The following is a 15,865-nucleotide window of genomic DNA, read 5'->3' on the forward strand; positions in this document are numbered from 1 at the left end:
GTCGGAGCTGGCCGCTCTTTCCTGTCAGGAGCCTTTCTGGTTTTCCACCAGGATTAAGTTGTGCTCCGTCCAGTCCCCTTCTTTTTGCCCAGGGTGGTCTCTCCCTTCCGCCTTGATGAGGATCTTGTCCTGCCTTCCTTTTTGTCCTTCTCCGGCTAACCCCAAGGAATGCACTCTGCATTCCCTGGATGTTGTACGGGTCCTGGAGGTGTGTCTCGCGGCTACTGCTTCCGTCCGCCGTTCTTGGCGCTCTGGATCTGCTTGGCTATTTCCGCGGCTTGTCACGCTTGTGGTGGAGTTCCCCCGGCTAGAATTGCCGTTCTCTCCATTGGGGCGGAGGGGGCTTCCTGGGCAAGACGCAGTCGTGCCTCTGCGTCTCAGCTGTGTACGGCGGCCACCTGGTCGTCCTTGCATACCTTTGCAAATTTTTGTCAGTTGCATTCACTGGCTTCGGCTGATGCGGCTTTGGCCGCAGGGTTTTGCAGGCTGTGGTTCCTGTTTGACCGTTGGGGCGTTCCTCCTGGCGGTGCTGGTATTTTTTCCCACCCCATGGACTGCTTTTGGACGTCCCATGGTCTGTGTCCCCCAATGGAAAAAAGCACGAGAAAAGGAGATTTTTGTGAAACTCACCTGTAAAATCTTTTTCTCGTCTTTTCCATTGGGGGACACAGCTCCCACCCATTATTCCTGTTGCAGGAGGGGTCTTTAGTTCAGTTTTTCTGTTTCTGGTTGGACCTTATGGCTTGGTCCGATGGTTTCCATGATTTTTTCTTGCTCCTTCTCCTACTGCTTGTGCAACGCCTGAGTTCCTCCTGGTGGAGTCTGGGGGTATAGCCAGAGGAGGAGGAGCTCTTTCATTTGCATAGTGTCCCTCCTACTAATACCTCTAAGCTATACCCATGGTCATGGTCTGTGTCCCCCAATGGAAAAGACGAGAAAAAGATTTTACAGGTGAGTTTCACAAAAATCTCCTTATCATGGATCCCGCAAATAATGCAGCCTAAGAGATTGTTATGGAGGTAAAGGGTAGATTTATGGAACTATTGGTTGGTTGGTGTATTTGTTTTTATGATTTAGAATAACTTTTTATGTGACAAAACACCTTATGCTGCTTTATAGCTTGCTTGTCTCAAATTGTATGTTCTGTATGTTGATGGCTATAACCAATGTGTTTTAACATCTTTAGTGTTTTCTTATATCCTTTGAACCTAAGGTATATTATACTTTTATAATGCAGGGATCCTGAGATCTGGCGTTTAGCATGCTTGAAAGTCTGGGGACGAAGTTGTGTGAAAATGGTACCATATATTACATGGAGGCAGATGTTTCTAGAAAGGCCACGGGTCCGCTTTGATGGTAAGTGTTTATTTTAGCTTTGCCTTTCAGATTATTTAGCAGATTGTAAATATCTGCTTAATATGTTGGATGTGTCTTTGTTTGCTTTTAACAATTTTCTTAAAGAGGACCTTTCACCGTTTTTTATTTTTTTATTTTTATTCTAGATAAATACCTTTTTAAAATGTTTTTTTTTTAAATATCGCTCGTTTCCCACTCAGTATATTAATACTGAGCATCCCTACAGGTAGGAGGAGATGCCAGGGTTTCTCAATGGGCGTCTCGCTCTCCCTGGATGTGCTGCGATCCAATCACAGTGAAGAGCGTCACAGACAGGGAGAAGGTTTCTCCCTGGCTGTGACGCTTTCCGCTCTGATTGGATCGCGGCACAGCCAGGGAGAAGGAGACGCCCATTGAGAAACCCTGGCGTCTCCTCCTCCCTGTACCGATGCTCAGTATTAACATACTGAGCAGGAAAAATAAGGGGCACAGCTGGGCGTAGAAGCGATATTAAAAAAAAAAACAACAACAAAAAAAACATTCAGGGGGGCCGCATCAGCGGGGAAGGGGGGGGGGGGGTACCCCGGAAGTAAAGGTATTTATCTAGAATAAAAAAAAAACACTGAAAGGTCCTCTTTTACCTCTCTCACTGTTCACATTGTGGCAAAAAGGCATTCTTATAAACCCTGGCGAACGCTGGACATGCACATAACATGGCTGTTGACAGAGCACTTTCGCCACAGACATACCTCTGCCAGTGCTTGTCTTTCAGTAGTAATATTGTTTTCCCTGGATGTAATGTTCTCACTGATGGCTTGGTGGTAGATATCATTCTGTCCTTGTTTTTGCCGAGGTTAACCAACAGATGGCAGAGCTACTGGGTTAAAACCAGGATAGACAGAACAACAACCAAGAGGTGGATTCAGACTATCTTAGGGAAATCTTAGGCTGATGATCGGAAATAAAAATAAAAAACTCTCGTTCCTGACTTTATAGAAGTCCTGGCTATACGATCATGTGACTGCGATCACATGATCCACAATTATGACACATGGGTCAGCTGGTAAGAAGTGCGCTGGATACCATGTAAAGAGAGGAGGCATACGTATTAATTTAATCAAGTATATAACGGGCGATTGCCGCACAAAATACCTCTTCCCCTGACTAACTCACCTTGGTGAAAGTCTTTGGGTGAGTGAGGGACACTGCCATGACTAGCGCCGCAAACTTATCCTTTTTTTTTTATGTTTTTGCTCGTATTAATTGGACCTTTTTGCTATTTTTTGTGAGTTCTGGACTTTGAGCCGCTTGATACTTGGACTGTTGGAAAAAATCATTCCTCTGTGTACAAATACCCTGGCATTGTTTATGTGGTGGCATGTGATGAACTTTACTGCCGTGCCATGCTATTTTCTGTCCACCAGGTGTCCCTCCTGGTTCATATTCTTTTTCACTGTTGTGTGGATTCCTGTACATTTTAGGAATTTTTTTATCAACTTAATTTTAATAAAGCATTTGATTTTATATGGTTTCTCTACTTTTTCTCAATTTGGGTGTAGACAGGTTTTTTTTCAGGTAGGAGTTTTAGCTATATAGTAAGTTTTTATCATTTGTGTTGACTGCTATGGAAGGACAGTATATTACTGGTGAAATGAAAAGGACAAAAACTTTTCTATGCCTATTGATAAAAAAAAAAAAAAAAAACTTTCTGATGAATGTGTCCCTTTTAATGTGATTCTCACCACAGAATAAAGAACCGCTATAGTGTGCTCATAGTATTCGCTTAAGGGGGTTGTGCAATGCCATATCATCGATGACCCATCCTCAGATTAGGTCAATATCAGATTGCAGCCACCAATAAGCTTATTGAAAGGTTTGCGGGGTTCGTGCGGGTACTGCGCCCTCTTCTTTATCTGCATGCCATCTCCCTTGTATTGGCAGTGCAGCGTAATTACACCTTGCCCTTTTATTCAGTTGATTGGTACGAGTCCCACCACTACAATGGAGACAGTGAGCAGGTAAATATTGAAGAGTGCTTTGCCACCCCCTCACACAGCTGATGAACAGAGGTGCTTGGAATCTTACCCACGCCAATCTGATATTGATGAGCAGCCTTTAGGATAGGTAATCAATATTATGCCACTGCACAACCCCTTAAGGACCTCCGCCGTACATGTATGGCGGAAGTTCGGTCCCCAAACATGCCGCCCGCTCGCACGTGCAGAGGGCCCTATAGCCGCCGTATTTCTGCTATTTTAAATAGCAGAGACCCGCGGCACATATATTTCAGATGCCGTGGTCAAATGTGACCACAGCATCTGCGCAGTCCAGAAGCGGAAGTCGCGCACTTCTGCTCCGGTAACAGTGTTCCCCGGCAGAGATCGCGGAACCTGTTACCTTGCGCTAATAGGCTGAAGCCTCAAACAGTCTTCAGGGCCTATTAGATGACTATACCAATACAGGCCACTAGGTGGCAGCATTGTATTAGTATAGTGCAAATGAAGTGTTCAATGATGTCTATATAGACATCAATGAACACAATAGGCAATCCAATCATTGCCAGTTATTGTTACCCAAGACTTAAAAAAAAAAATAAGTAAAAAAAGTTTTTACATATATATAAAAAAAATATAAAAGTTCAAATCACCCCCCTTTCCTTAAAATAAAAATACTTAAACAATAAAAAAAAATAAACATCATGGGCATCGCCACATGCGAAAATGCCCATACAATTAAAATACAACAATATTAATGACATACAGCAAATGGCGTAACGGGAAAAAAAATAAAAACAGCCAATTTGCCATTTTTTGTCACTTCAACTACCCAATAATTTTTTTATAAAAAGTTATCAAAAAGTCGCACACACATACAAGTGTGGTATCGTTGTAACCATACTGACCTGGAGGATGAAGATAACTGGTCAATTTTAACGCTAGTGTACAGTGTAAAAAAAAACTTTATCCGAATTGCGATTTTTCACAATTCTACCCCATTTGGATCCCCCCCGCTTCCTACTACATGGTATGCAACCGTAAATGGTGCTATTAGAAAGTACAACTTGTCTATGGACTATGGGAAGGCGGGGAGTGAAAAACGAAAGCGCAAAAATGGAAAATCCCAGGGTCCTTAAGGGGTTAAAGAGGACCTGACATGTCCGTTTCAGTAACTACTTACATTTCATCCTTGTTATTGGGGGACACAGGCAAGACCATGAGGTATAGCTGTAGCCACTAGGTGGCGGACACTAAGCAAAAAGTGTGAGCTCCTTCACCAGCTATACCCTTCCACCAGTGACTAAGCTTAGAGTCCGTAGGATGCAGACTGCTGAACACGGTGACAACGACCTGTCACCCCACACATGAGTAGAGATACCAGTGGGTCACCAAGCCTGCTGCTCTGCCCAGTGCTATCCTTTCTTCCAAAAGTAGTATCTTGTCATCTCAATGAAGATATCGTCCTGCCTCTCTAGACACCCTGGATCAGGTTCAGGCTATTTGCATCTGTCTGTCCCAGATGTCTTCTTTCAGAAAAGTGGATTCTCTCTTTCTGATTCCGCATGGCCCTAAAAAGGGATTAGCAGCGTCAAAAGCAACCATTTCTCAGTGTGTTTGTTTGGCGATTTGTGGAGACGTACCGCATCAAGCACCATGAACTTCCATTCCAAGTTACTGCCCATTCTGCTGGGGCAGTAGGGGCCCCTTGGGCTGTGCATCACATGGCTTCAGCACTTCAAATATGTAAGGGTGCAACCTGGTTGTCCTTACACCCCTTCTGTAGATTTTACAAGGTGCACACCTTTGCATCCATGGACGCTTCACTTGGGCACAAAGTTCTGCAGGCAGTCAGGGCCGTCTTTAATATTGATTGGACCCTGGGCAAGAATTTACTTGGGCCCCCTGGATCCCACCGTCGCACACCCTAGCATGCAATCACGCCCTCCACCACAACACACGCAAAAAATAATAATTCAGAGTTCAGAGAGTTCACAGTTCCACTTCCTTCAGAAAAGCGAGCCTGCCGTGCACTCCAGCGACTTACAGATAGAGGCAGTGGCATTGCTATGGCTGGAGTCACCCTTTGCTCAGAGGGGCCCGTGTGGTGTGGTGTGGAGTGGTCATTTTTACTAAGGGATAAAGTTTAACCGTTTATGTGCAAAAGAGAAAAAAATAAGTCACTAAGTCAGCTCCAATCAGATATCTGCACATAGACCAAGATTCTTGGTCTATGTGCAGATATCTGATTGGAGCTGACTTAGTGACTTTTTTTTCTCTTTTGCACATAAACGGTTAAACTTTATTCCTTAGTAAAAATGACCACTCCACACCACACCATGAGGGCCCCTCTGAGCAAATATTAGTAAATGTGGCCGGCCGGGTGGCCCCAGGCCACAGTTCAGTAGACTGAGAACCCAACCCTTTATGTCTCCCGTCTCTATAATAATCCCCCACTAATGGGGTTTTTTAAAGGGACACTGACAGGCCCAATTAGCATATTTAGGTATATATATGTCAGTACAGGTCTTCTAAAGTCTATTAAAATCATCTAAGTAGCCCCCCTGTCCACCTTATAAATACCGAAATATAAAGTTTTATAACCTGCTTGTCCGGTCACCAATCTGCCCAAGGGGCGGCGTTTCATGTCAAAATGCGCCCAGCCAGCCGCTCCCAACTGCCGTTCTGAAGCCGCCGCCCAGCTAAGTGAATATTGATGAGCTGGGCGGGGCTTCAGAACGGCAGTTGGGAGCGGCTGGCTGGGCGCATTTTGACATGAAGACGCCGCCCCTTGGGCAGATTGGTGACCGGACAAGCAGGTTATAAAACTTTATATTTCGGTATTTATAAGGTGGACAGGGGGGCTACTTAGATGATTTTAATAGACTTTAGAAGACCTGTACTGACATATATATATACCTAAATATGCTAATTGGGCCTGTCAGTGTCCCTTTAAATTACTGGTGGATTATTAAAGAGACGAGAGACATAAGGGGTTCTCTCTGTCTGTCTGCTTAACTGTGGGCGGGAGCAACATTTACTTATCTTTAGGGGTGCACCGAAATGAAAATTCTGGTCCGAAACCGAAAATTCAGGATGCCCTTGACTGAAAACCGAAACCGAAACTGCCTTTTTGCCCAAATACTTTTAAAATACTTTTTTTAAGTAAAAAAAAAAAGCAAAGTGAATTAAAATATAAAGTTAAACAGATACATAGATATTATACACACAATGCCACCCAAAGTGGTTATTTTAAAAAAAATTCACTCTCCCCCCCTCCCTCCCTTGTCACTTTCCCCCTCCCTCCCTTGTCACTTTACCCCTCCCTCCCTTGTCACTTTCCCCCCCCCCCTCCCTTGTCACTCTCTTCCCCCCCCTCCCTTGTCACTCTCTTCCCCCCCCCTCCCTTGTCACTCTCTCCCCCCCCCTCCTTGTCACTCTCTCCCCCCCCCTCCCTTGTCACTCTCATTTCCCCCCTCCCTTGTCGCTCTCATTCTACCCCCCCCTCCCTTGTCGCTCTCATTCTACCCCCCCTCCCTTGTCGCTCTCATTCTACCCCCCCCTCCCTTGTCACTCTCATTCTACCCCCCCTTCCTTGTCACTCTCATTCTACCCCCCCTCCCTTGTCACTCTCATTCTACCCCCCCTCCCTTGTCACTCTCATTCTACCCCCCCTCCCTTGTCACTCTCATTCTACCACCCCCCTCCCTTGTCACTCTCATTCTACACCCCCCTCCCTTGTCACTCTCATTCTACCCCCCCTCCCTGTCACTCTCATTCTACCCCCCCTCCCTTGTCACTCTCATTCTACCCCCCCCCCTCCCTTGTCACTCTCATTCTACCCCCCCTCCCTTGTCACTCTCATTCTAACCCCCCCCTCCCTTGTCACTCTCATTCTAACCCCCCCCTCCCTTGTCACTCTCATTCTACCCCCCCCCCTCCCTTGTCACTCTCATTCTAACCCCCCCTCCCTTGTCACTCTCATTCTACCCCCCCTCCCTTGTCACTCTCAGTCTACCCCCCTCCCCTCCCTTGTCACTCTCATTCTAACCCCCCCCCCCTCCCTTGTCACTCTCATTCTACCCCCCCCATCCCTTGTCACTCTCATTCTAACCCCCCCCCTCCCGTGTCACTCTCATTCTAACCCCCCCCTCCCTTGTCACTCTCATTCTACCCACCCCCCCTCCCTTGTCACTCTCATTCTACCCCCCCCCCCTCCCTTGTCACTCTCATGTCTAACCCCCCCCTCCCTTGTCACTCTCATTCTAACCCCCCCCCCTCCCTTGTCACTCTCATTCTAACCCCCCCCTCCCTTGTCACTCTCATTCTACCCCCCCCCTCGTACACTCTCATTCTACCCCCCCCCCCTCCCTTGTCACTCTCATTCTACCCCCCTCCCTTGTCGCTCTCATTCTAACCCCCCCTCCCTTGTCGCTCTCATTCTACCCCCCCCCTCCCTTGGCGCTCTCATTCTAACCCCCCCCTCCCTGGTCGCTCTCATTCTAACCCCCCCTCCCTTGTCGCTCTCATTCTAACCCCCCCCCTCCCTTGTCGCTCTCCTTCTACCCCCCCTCCCTTGTCGCTCTCATTCTACCCCCCCTCCCTTGCGCTCTCAATTCTAACCCCCCTCCCTTGTCGCTCTCATTCTAACCCCCCCTCCCTTGTCGCTCTCATTCTACCCCCCCCTCCCTTGTCGCTCTCATTTCTACCCCCCCCTCCCTTGTCGCTCTCATTCTACCCCCCCTCCCTTGTCGCTCTCATTCTACCCCCCCTCCCTTGTCGCTCTCATTCTACCCCACCCCTCCCTTGTCGCTCTCATTCTACCCCCCCTCCCTTGTCGCTCTCATTCTACTCCCCCTCCCTTGTCGCTCTTATTCTACCCCCCCTCCTTGTCGCTCTCATTCTACCCCCCCCTCCCTTGTCGCTCTCATTCTACCCCCCCTCCCTTGTCGCTCTCATTCTACCCCCCCTCCCTTGTCGCTCTCATTCTACCCCCCCCTCCGTTGTCGCTCTCATTCTACCCCCCCTCCCTTGTCGCTCTCATTCTACCCCCCCCTCCCTTGTCGCTCTCATTCTACACCCCCTCCCTTGTCGCTCTCATTCTACCCCCCCTCCCTTGTCGCTCTCATTCTACCCCCCCTCCCTTGTCGCTCTCATTCTACCCCCCCTCCCTTGTCGCTCTCATTCTACTCCCCCTCCCTTGTCGCTCTTATTCTACCCCCCCTCCCTTGTCGCTCTCATTCTACCCCCCCTCCCTTGTCGCTCTCATTCTACCCCCCCTCCCTTGTCGCTCTCATTCTACCCCCCCTCCCTTGTCGCTCTCATTCTACCCCCCCTCCGTTGTCGCTCTCATTCTACCCCCCCTCCCTTGTCGCTCTCATTCTACCCCCCCTCCCTTGTCGCTCTCATTCTACCCCCCCTCCCTTGTCGCTCTCATTCTACCCCCCCTCCCTTGTCACCTCTAGTGTAGCGTGGCCGAGCTCTGTTCGGTCCGCGGTACAGGAGCATTTGTTTCTTGTACCCGGCCGGACTGAAAGGAAGTGCACACTAAGTGAGCACTTCCTGTCAGTCCGGCCGGGTACAGGAAACAAAAGCTCCTGTACCGCGGAACGAACAGAGCTCGGCCACGCTACACTAACAACAGCAGCAGCACTGAGCCGGAGATTCTTTAGAGCGGCAAGCGTTTAGGAGGCACAGCATGAGGGGTGCCGCCGGCCGGCCGCCCGAACGTGTATAACCAACCATATTTTCTGCCGATATGTACCAATATCGGCCGAAATGGATTAGGCCCATTTTCGGCCGATATTTTCGGCCGCCGGAATTTCGGTGCACCCCTACTAATCTTTGCTCAGGGGGGCCCTCATGGTGTGGTGTGGACTGGTCATTTTTACTAAGGAATATAGTTTAACCATTTATGTGCAAAAGAGAAAATAAGTCACCTCCAATCAGATATCTGCACATAGACCAACTAGACTCTTGGTCTTTGTGCAGATTAATATCTGATTGAAGCCGACTTCTTATTTTCTCTTTTGCACATAAATGGTTAAACTATTCTTCCTTAGTGAAAATGACCAGTCAAGTCCACACCATGAGGGCCCCCCTGACCCTGAGGCGAGCAAAGATTAGTAAATGTGGCCGGTGGTGGGGCCCCAGGCCACAGTTCAGCAGCAGACTGCAGACAGAGAGAACCGAACCCAACCCCTTATGTCTCCTGGGGCCGTCTGTCTCTATCCCCCACTAATTTATGAATGGATCTGATCATCTGGGGTTAATTATTAATTGCGGGGTGACCTGACCGGCCTAAATTTCTAATATAAAATAAAATCAATATGCGTGCTGCTCTTTGCTTTACCTACCACCTCCCCTCCTGGCGCGGCAGTGGCATGTCTCGGGTCTGGCTGTGTAAGGTAGGTACTAGGTGAGTGAGTCACTGGTGCCTTGGTCTGGTCACGTGAGGCCGTGAGTGACTCACCACCCAATCCCTTTAGCTCCGACCGGAGGCGGAGGCTTAGTCCCTGGACTCCCTGCTGCTGGCCTGGCTGCTCCGCCGTGGCGCCACTCCAGGCTGCGGACGGTGAGTCACACACACACCCCCTTTTACCACGTGACTTGTTGTGAAGACTGCTGCTGGCGCTGCTGCGCATAGTGTGTGAATCAGAATGGGATTTGGGACTGGGAGTCGGGACTCGGGGAAACGGAGCTCCCTTGGGCCCCCAGGAGCAACTGGGCCCGGGGCGGCTGCCCCTTTTGCCCTGCGGCAAAGACGGCCCTGCAGGCAGTGGTTCACTGACTGCTTCCATTTTTTGTATTTACTTGCCTACCACTGGGACTGCTTTTGAACGTCCCACGTTCATGCATGTGTCCCCAAATGTGTAATCTATGATTCTTTTGTTATTGGGTTCACAGCTGGTTTCTTACAGTCATTTTTTCTGCTTCTCCTGCTGCTTTTGTTGGAAGGGTACAGCTGGACTATTTTTTTTTCCTATCATGTATAATGGAACCGTTATGTGTCCCCATAGACATATATTAGGACGGAGGAAAATGGAATGCATCTTAAAGGCTTCCTTTTTGCATTCCGTCCTAAAATTCTGTCATATTCCGCTATAACAGAATTCCATAACGCAAATTCGAATTCTGTATTTTTAATATTGAACGCTATCCACAGGATCCCATTCAAGTGTATAGGAACCAGCTGTCTCATAGAAGTGAATGGGAGGCCTTTTTAATTACACCTGCTCACCGCTGCAATGTCAATGGTCGAGCAGGTAAACAATGAAGGGAAGGCAGTGCTTGCACAGATCACCATCTTCTCTTTTACCAGCTGATCGGCCGGGGTGCTGAGCGTCGGACCCCCGCCGATCTGATATTTATGACCTATCCTGAGGATAGGTCATTGATATTTAAATCCAGGAAAACCTCTTTAATGTCAGATTTGGCGCCAAGTTTTAAAATAAGGGAAGTTGAAATCATAAAATAGAGAATACTTTACTATATCGTCATTTTTTTCTTTGTGCTGCTCATTGATTTTAATTTCTTTTATAAATGTTCTATTTTTATGTGTTTATAGGTGTGTATATTAGCAAGACAACATACATCCGCCAGGGAGAGCAGTCTCTGGATGGATTTTACCGGGCTTGGCATCAAGTAGAATATTACAGGTACTTTTTTTTTTCTATCACATTTTTACTCCACTTTTTAACTTTCACACGACCGTATTTTTGGGTCCACATGCGTTCCACAATTTTGAAATGGGTGCGGACCCGTTCATTTCAATGGGGGCGCAAAAGATGCAGACAGCACACTGTGTGCTGTTCGCATCCGTAGTTCCGATCCGCGGCCCCGCAAAAAAGATAGGCATTTCTGTCATAGGGCTGGTATCTGTGTTTTGCAGACCCTAATTGTGATCATAATGTAAAGCAACTGTATTTATTTATTCTTTTTGTCTTATAGGTATATGAGATTTTTCCCTGATGGGCAAATTATTATGCTTACCACCCCAGAGGAGCCCCAAACAATTGTACCTCGTTTAAAGACAAAAAATTCACGGTATGCTTTAGTGCATTTCTCATAGAAGGCGCTTTACGTTTGTGAACATTTTAGAATATATATTTTGTCCACTGATCTGTTTTATGCAACAATGCATTTTTATTGCAAAATATGAAATGGAAGAAAGCCATGCTATCAGCTAGATACATACATCATGCAGCAAGTATGTTCTCATCAGATGTGACAGCTTTCCCAGCAATCTATCCGAAAATAATGTATTTCAGTGTAATAAATTGAACTGTCTGTGCCCCCAATCTAAAGCCTGCTTTGTTTAATACAGGCACAGGCGGCCTACGGTAATGTGAATGAACCCTAATGGAGGGAGTGTATTCATGAGATTTTTTTTGTCCCATTAGGAGACTTTTACATTTTATAATAATGCATTGGATTGTGCTGTAGTCAGGGCTGATGATGAGCAGTTGGGCAACAGGAGGCTTCCTTCTTTGTTGATGCTGGAATTGATATTGATTTTGAAATTACAAGGAAAAAAGGACAAGATCTGAGTTTTCACTGATCCTAGCCATTCCCATGGGGTAGCAGCTCAGTCACCCACCTCCAAGGTGTGATCATGTGGCCACCGTTACATCCTTTGAAGCAATCCTGTTTATTGATTTCTGTTTCCTTATCAGAGCAGGATATTTGCTATTTCCAGCTGTCCCATAGATGGAGAATGAAGCAGCAGGGCACATGCTCGACCTGCCACTTGGCAAGGACAAGGGAACTGCAATTTCAAAGCTATTATTTTTGGCCTCCTGAAGTGCCATTTGCTTCTGCCATCTTAACTTTGAATCTTATAGCCCTGTACACCATCAATGATCAGCAAGCAGTTGCTCTTATTTTTCTCCATTTTCTTTACTCCACAGAACTGATGCAATGTTGCTTGGCCATTACCGTCTGTCACAAGATACAGATAACCAAACCAAAGTTTTTGCAGTAATAACAAACAAGGAGGAGGTATGTTTTATTAGTGGCAATTAGTTGACTATTATAGGATACCCGAAAGAAAAGAAAGAAAATGACCTGTTTAAATCAAGTCTTTATGGATTAGCCATTACAAGATCACAATAAGTGATGGTCACAACTTATCTACTCCTCCTCCCTGTGCAGTGACCGATCATGTCTAGAACACCCTCCCATAGAAGGTAATAGGACAGATTTATTATAATCGGCGTGCACTACGCTTTTACATTCTCTTTTCCCCAAATTTTTTTATATTAAACCTAGTGCAAAAACGTGATGTGAACCCAGCCTTACAAACTTTGAGTGCACTTTTTGAACGCTTACACTTCATTTTCATTCAACATAGAAATCTGCAGAGTACCAAAGGTATCGCTACTTCCGCCGTTCTCCAGTGCAGGAAACAGATCGTAGTTTTCATATTGGACTTCAGCTATGCTCATCTGGTCGTCACAGATTCAATAAGCTGATTTGGATTCATCATTCATGTCATATTACTTACAAGTGAGTTTCTTTTTTATTTTATTTTTTACATTTTAACGACTGATGTGTTAAAGTATCTACATTTTCAATAGAACATAATCCACAGCGGCCATGGCTCTTTAGAGGCTCATGGAATGAAATATAAGGCTCACACATGGCATATTTCTTGTGGATTTGCAGCTGGAGGCACAGATTTCTCCTATCATATGATCCGAATTGATAATGACTTTCCATATGTGACTTGCTTCCTATTACTGACTCCTTGAACGCTTCTTTTGCAGGTCCACTGGAGAGACGGCCATCACAGCATTTGACATTGACAAAATGTACACTCCACTGTTCTTTGCTCGTGTGAAGAGTTTTACTGCTGTATCTGAGAGACCTCTCTGAGGTCTTTCTTCTCATTTCTTGCATGGTATTTACTGATCAAGGGAAAGCAATGGATCATCGGCATACAGTACTTTATTTCTGCTGCAGATAAGCTGGGAGCTTGCTTTGGGGGCATGTAGGGAAGATCTGCTGTTTGTAAGCTTGAAATTGTAATTTCATCCTAGTGCATTTTATAGGATAATTGAATAAGTTTGCCTCTGAAGTTTCTTTATTATAATTTATCCTATCCTCATACTGAGTTTCCAGGAATTTTATCAGAAGTGCGGCATTGATGGTTTCACCCAGCTTAATGACGGTGTGATCCTCCAAGCAGTTGGCATAACCTCCTCAGTAGTACTACCAAAAATTACATTTCTAAATTACAACAGAAATTATGTGTAGATGATTATAAGTAAAAAAAAAATATAAGAATGAATAATTTTAAACATTGTGGTGGTCATTAACTGTTGCCATTGTTTTATATAAGCACTATTAATTTGAGATGTGTGCAATATACAAGAATATTAAGAGAAAACAATCATGGTCTTTTATACTGTATATATTTTAGTTTGCTTTGCTGGAAACCTGATAATTAAAATGGCTTAAGGTCTTTGTTCAAGGCATTTTTTTCTTTTCATATGGGGACTTGTCTACAAATATGATCCTGATCGTTGAAATGTGCAATGTTATGAATAAACACAGAGATGGGACATTATGCGGACACTGCCTTGTTTTATGTAAGGGTATGTCCCTTTGTTCACACATACATTGCATCACTTATTTTGTACTAAGGCTAAGGTACAGTCTTTATTATAGTCCAAGGTCTCCCAGTATCTCCTGTTGACTCTGTGTCTGCGCAGAGCTTGCATCATGGCAAATGTAATGGTTAAAATCAAGTACTGCACGGAAATCTGATGTGAAAAATATCAGATCTCGCTGTGTTAAAACTCCCCTAAGGGCCCCTTTACACTACCCAATTGAGCAGACGATTGTTGGAAAAGAGGCGTCCCTTCCCGGCCAGCGCCTGCTTCTCAGTGAAGGAGACCCCTTCATTTACATGCAGCCATCCCCTCCACAGTATCTGGAGGAGCCATCGCTAACGCCATCACTCGTTCCCAGAATTATTGTTTGATCTCAACAGAGGCTGTTTGGACGGCGCGATCTGCTGCCCTTGAACGAGAAGGTGACCACATGAACGAACCTATTACCCGATGAATGAGCGTTTTGCTAGTTCATTGGGTAATCTGCGACACCCTTTACACAGCCAGATTATCGCTAATGTGTGTTCACACAAACGCTTGTTGGCAATCATATGCCCGATGTTCAGGCAGTGTAAAAGGTATGTTTTTATTGACAATCTGATTCTAGCAAGAGCAGCACTTTGAATGGGTCTTGATCCGTCCCGGCTGCCGCACGGATGTTGCCTGTACATTGGGGACTGCAAATTGCCGTCCCCAATGCACGGAACGGCAGTGTGCATGAGGCCTTTTGCAGAGTGAATGCAATATTCCCCCAATGCCGCACACTAGCACCTAATCTCATAACTCATTTCATTTCCATATAACCATATGTAATTATGGCTGCTCAGCAGCGAATTACATGAGGCCTAAGTGCACGGAACGGCAGTGTGCATGAGGCCTTTTGCAGAGTGAATGCAATATTCCCCCAATGCCGCACACTAGCACCTAATCTCATAACTCATTTCATTTCCATATTCCCATATGTAATTATGGCTGCTCAGCAGCGAATTACATGAGGCCTAAGTGCACGGAACGGCAGTGTGCATGAGGCCTTTTGCAGAGTGAATGCAATATTCCCCCAATGCCGCACACTAGCACCTAATCTCATAACTCATTTCATTTCCATATTCCCATATGTAATTATGGCTGCTCAGCAGCGAATTACATGAGGCCTAAGAGCCTGTGATGCATTGGCAGGCACTTGAATGACAAATGTTGTATGAATATAATGTGTGGTACTTTTTTTTTTTTTTTTTTTTTATAGTTGCACATGGAAACAATTATTTTGTAAGATTGGAATTGGCTACATTCATACTTATGTATAGAACTACTGATGACATTTGTAGGAGGAACATTAGCTCTTTTTGGTTCTTCCTAGAGCTGGTATGTTTTATCATTATCTAAGATCCAGGTGACATTGTCACTAGTATACGTGTGAGCTGAGGAGTTCTTAAGTTTGTATGCACATATCTCTGAGATTTGAGTCTAGCATTTCTTTATGTTGAATTCCATATATATGTGGATTGTGATGCAATTATGCACATTGAAGGGCTGGAGCTTTCAATCAATGGCCTGTAGCAGTGGTTCTCAGATAATGAAGCCTGCCTTAATTTCAGGTCAGGGTCACTTGTCTTCTGTAAATTGTAATACGAAGAATGAGTAGCTTAATACATTCTAGCTTAATACATTCTATCTCCACTTACAGTTGTCTATATATATATGATGGAGAAGCAGAGATGCAACTAAATCCATCAATGGATTGTTCATAGATGAAGTGAGCCAATACATTTGTGTTTTGTAACAATAACAGTATATAACACATTGCATAATGTAGTTGTTTTTTTTGGGTCCCTCACTTCATCTTCCACTGGAAAAAATGATTGTAGAAATTAAAAAGTCTGAGGTTGTGGAGTTTTCGCTTGGCATGTGAACAAAGCATGC

At 45.4% G+C, this 15,865-nt stretch overlaps 1 protein-coding gene across 1 annotated transcript in view; it reads left to right on the forward strand.

The window, feature by feature from the left end:
- Positions 1-13,899, forward strand: part of FBXO9 (F-box protein 9) — a 65,773-nt gene extending 51,874 nt beyond the window's left edge. Inside the window, exons 8-13 of the mRNA XM_044292543.1 lie at positions 1,238-1,356; positions 10,897-10,987; positions 11,280-11,375; positions 12,239-12,329; positions 12,682-12,836; positions 13,097-13,899. Of these exons, the coding sequence (XP_044148478.1) occupies positions 1,238-1,356; positions 10,897-10,987; positions 11,280-11,375; positions 12,239-12,329; positions 12,682-12,836; positions 13,097-13,205 (661 nt within the window). The 3' untranslated portion in view covers positions 13,206-13,899. The remainder of the gene's footprint in view (positions 1-1,237; positions 1,357-10,896; positions 10,988-11,279; positions 11,376-12,238; positions 12,330-12,681; positions 12,837-13,096) is intronic.
- Positions 13,900-15,865: the final 1,966 nt, after the last annotated feature.

The sequence above is a fragment of the Bufo gargarizans genome, chromosome 4 (assembly GCF_014858855.1).
Source record: "Bufo gargarizans isolate SCDJY-AF-19 chromosome 4, ASM1485885v1, whole genome shotgun sequence".
Lineage (NCBI taxonomy): Eukaryota > Metazoa > Chordata > Amphibia > Anura > Bufonidae > Bufo > Bufo gargarizans.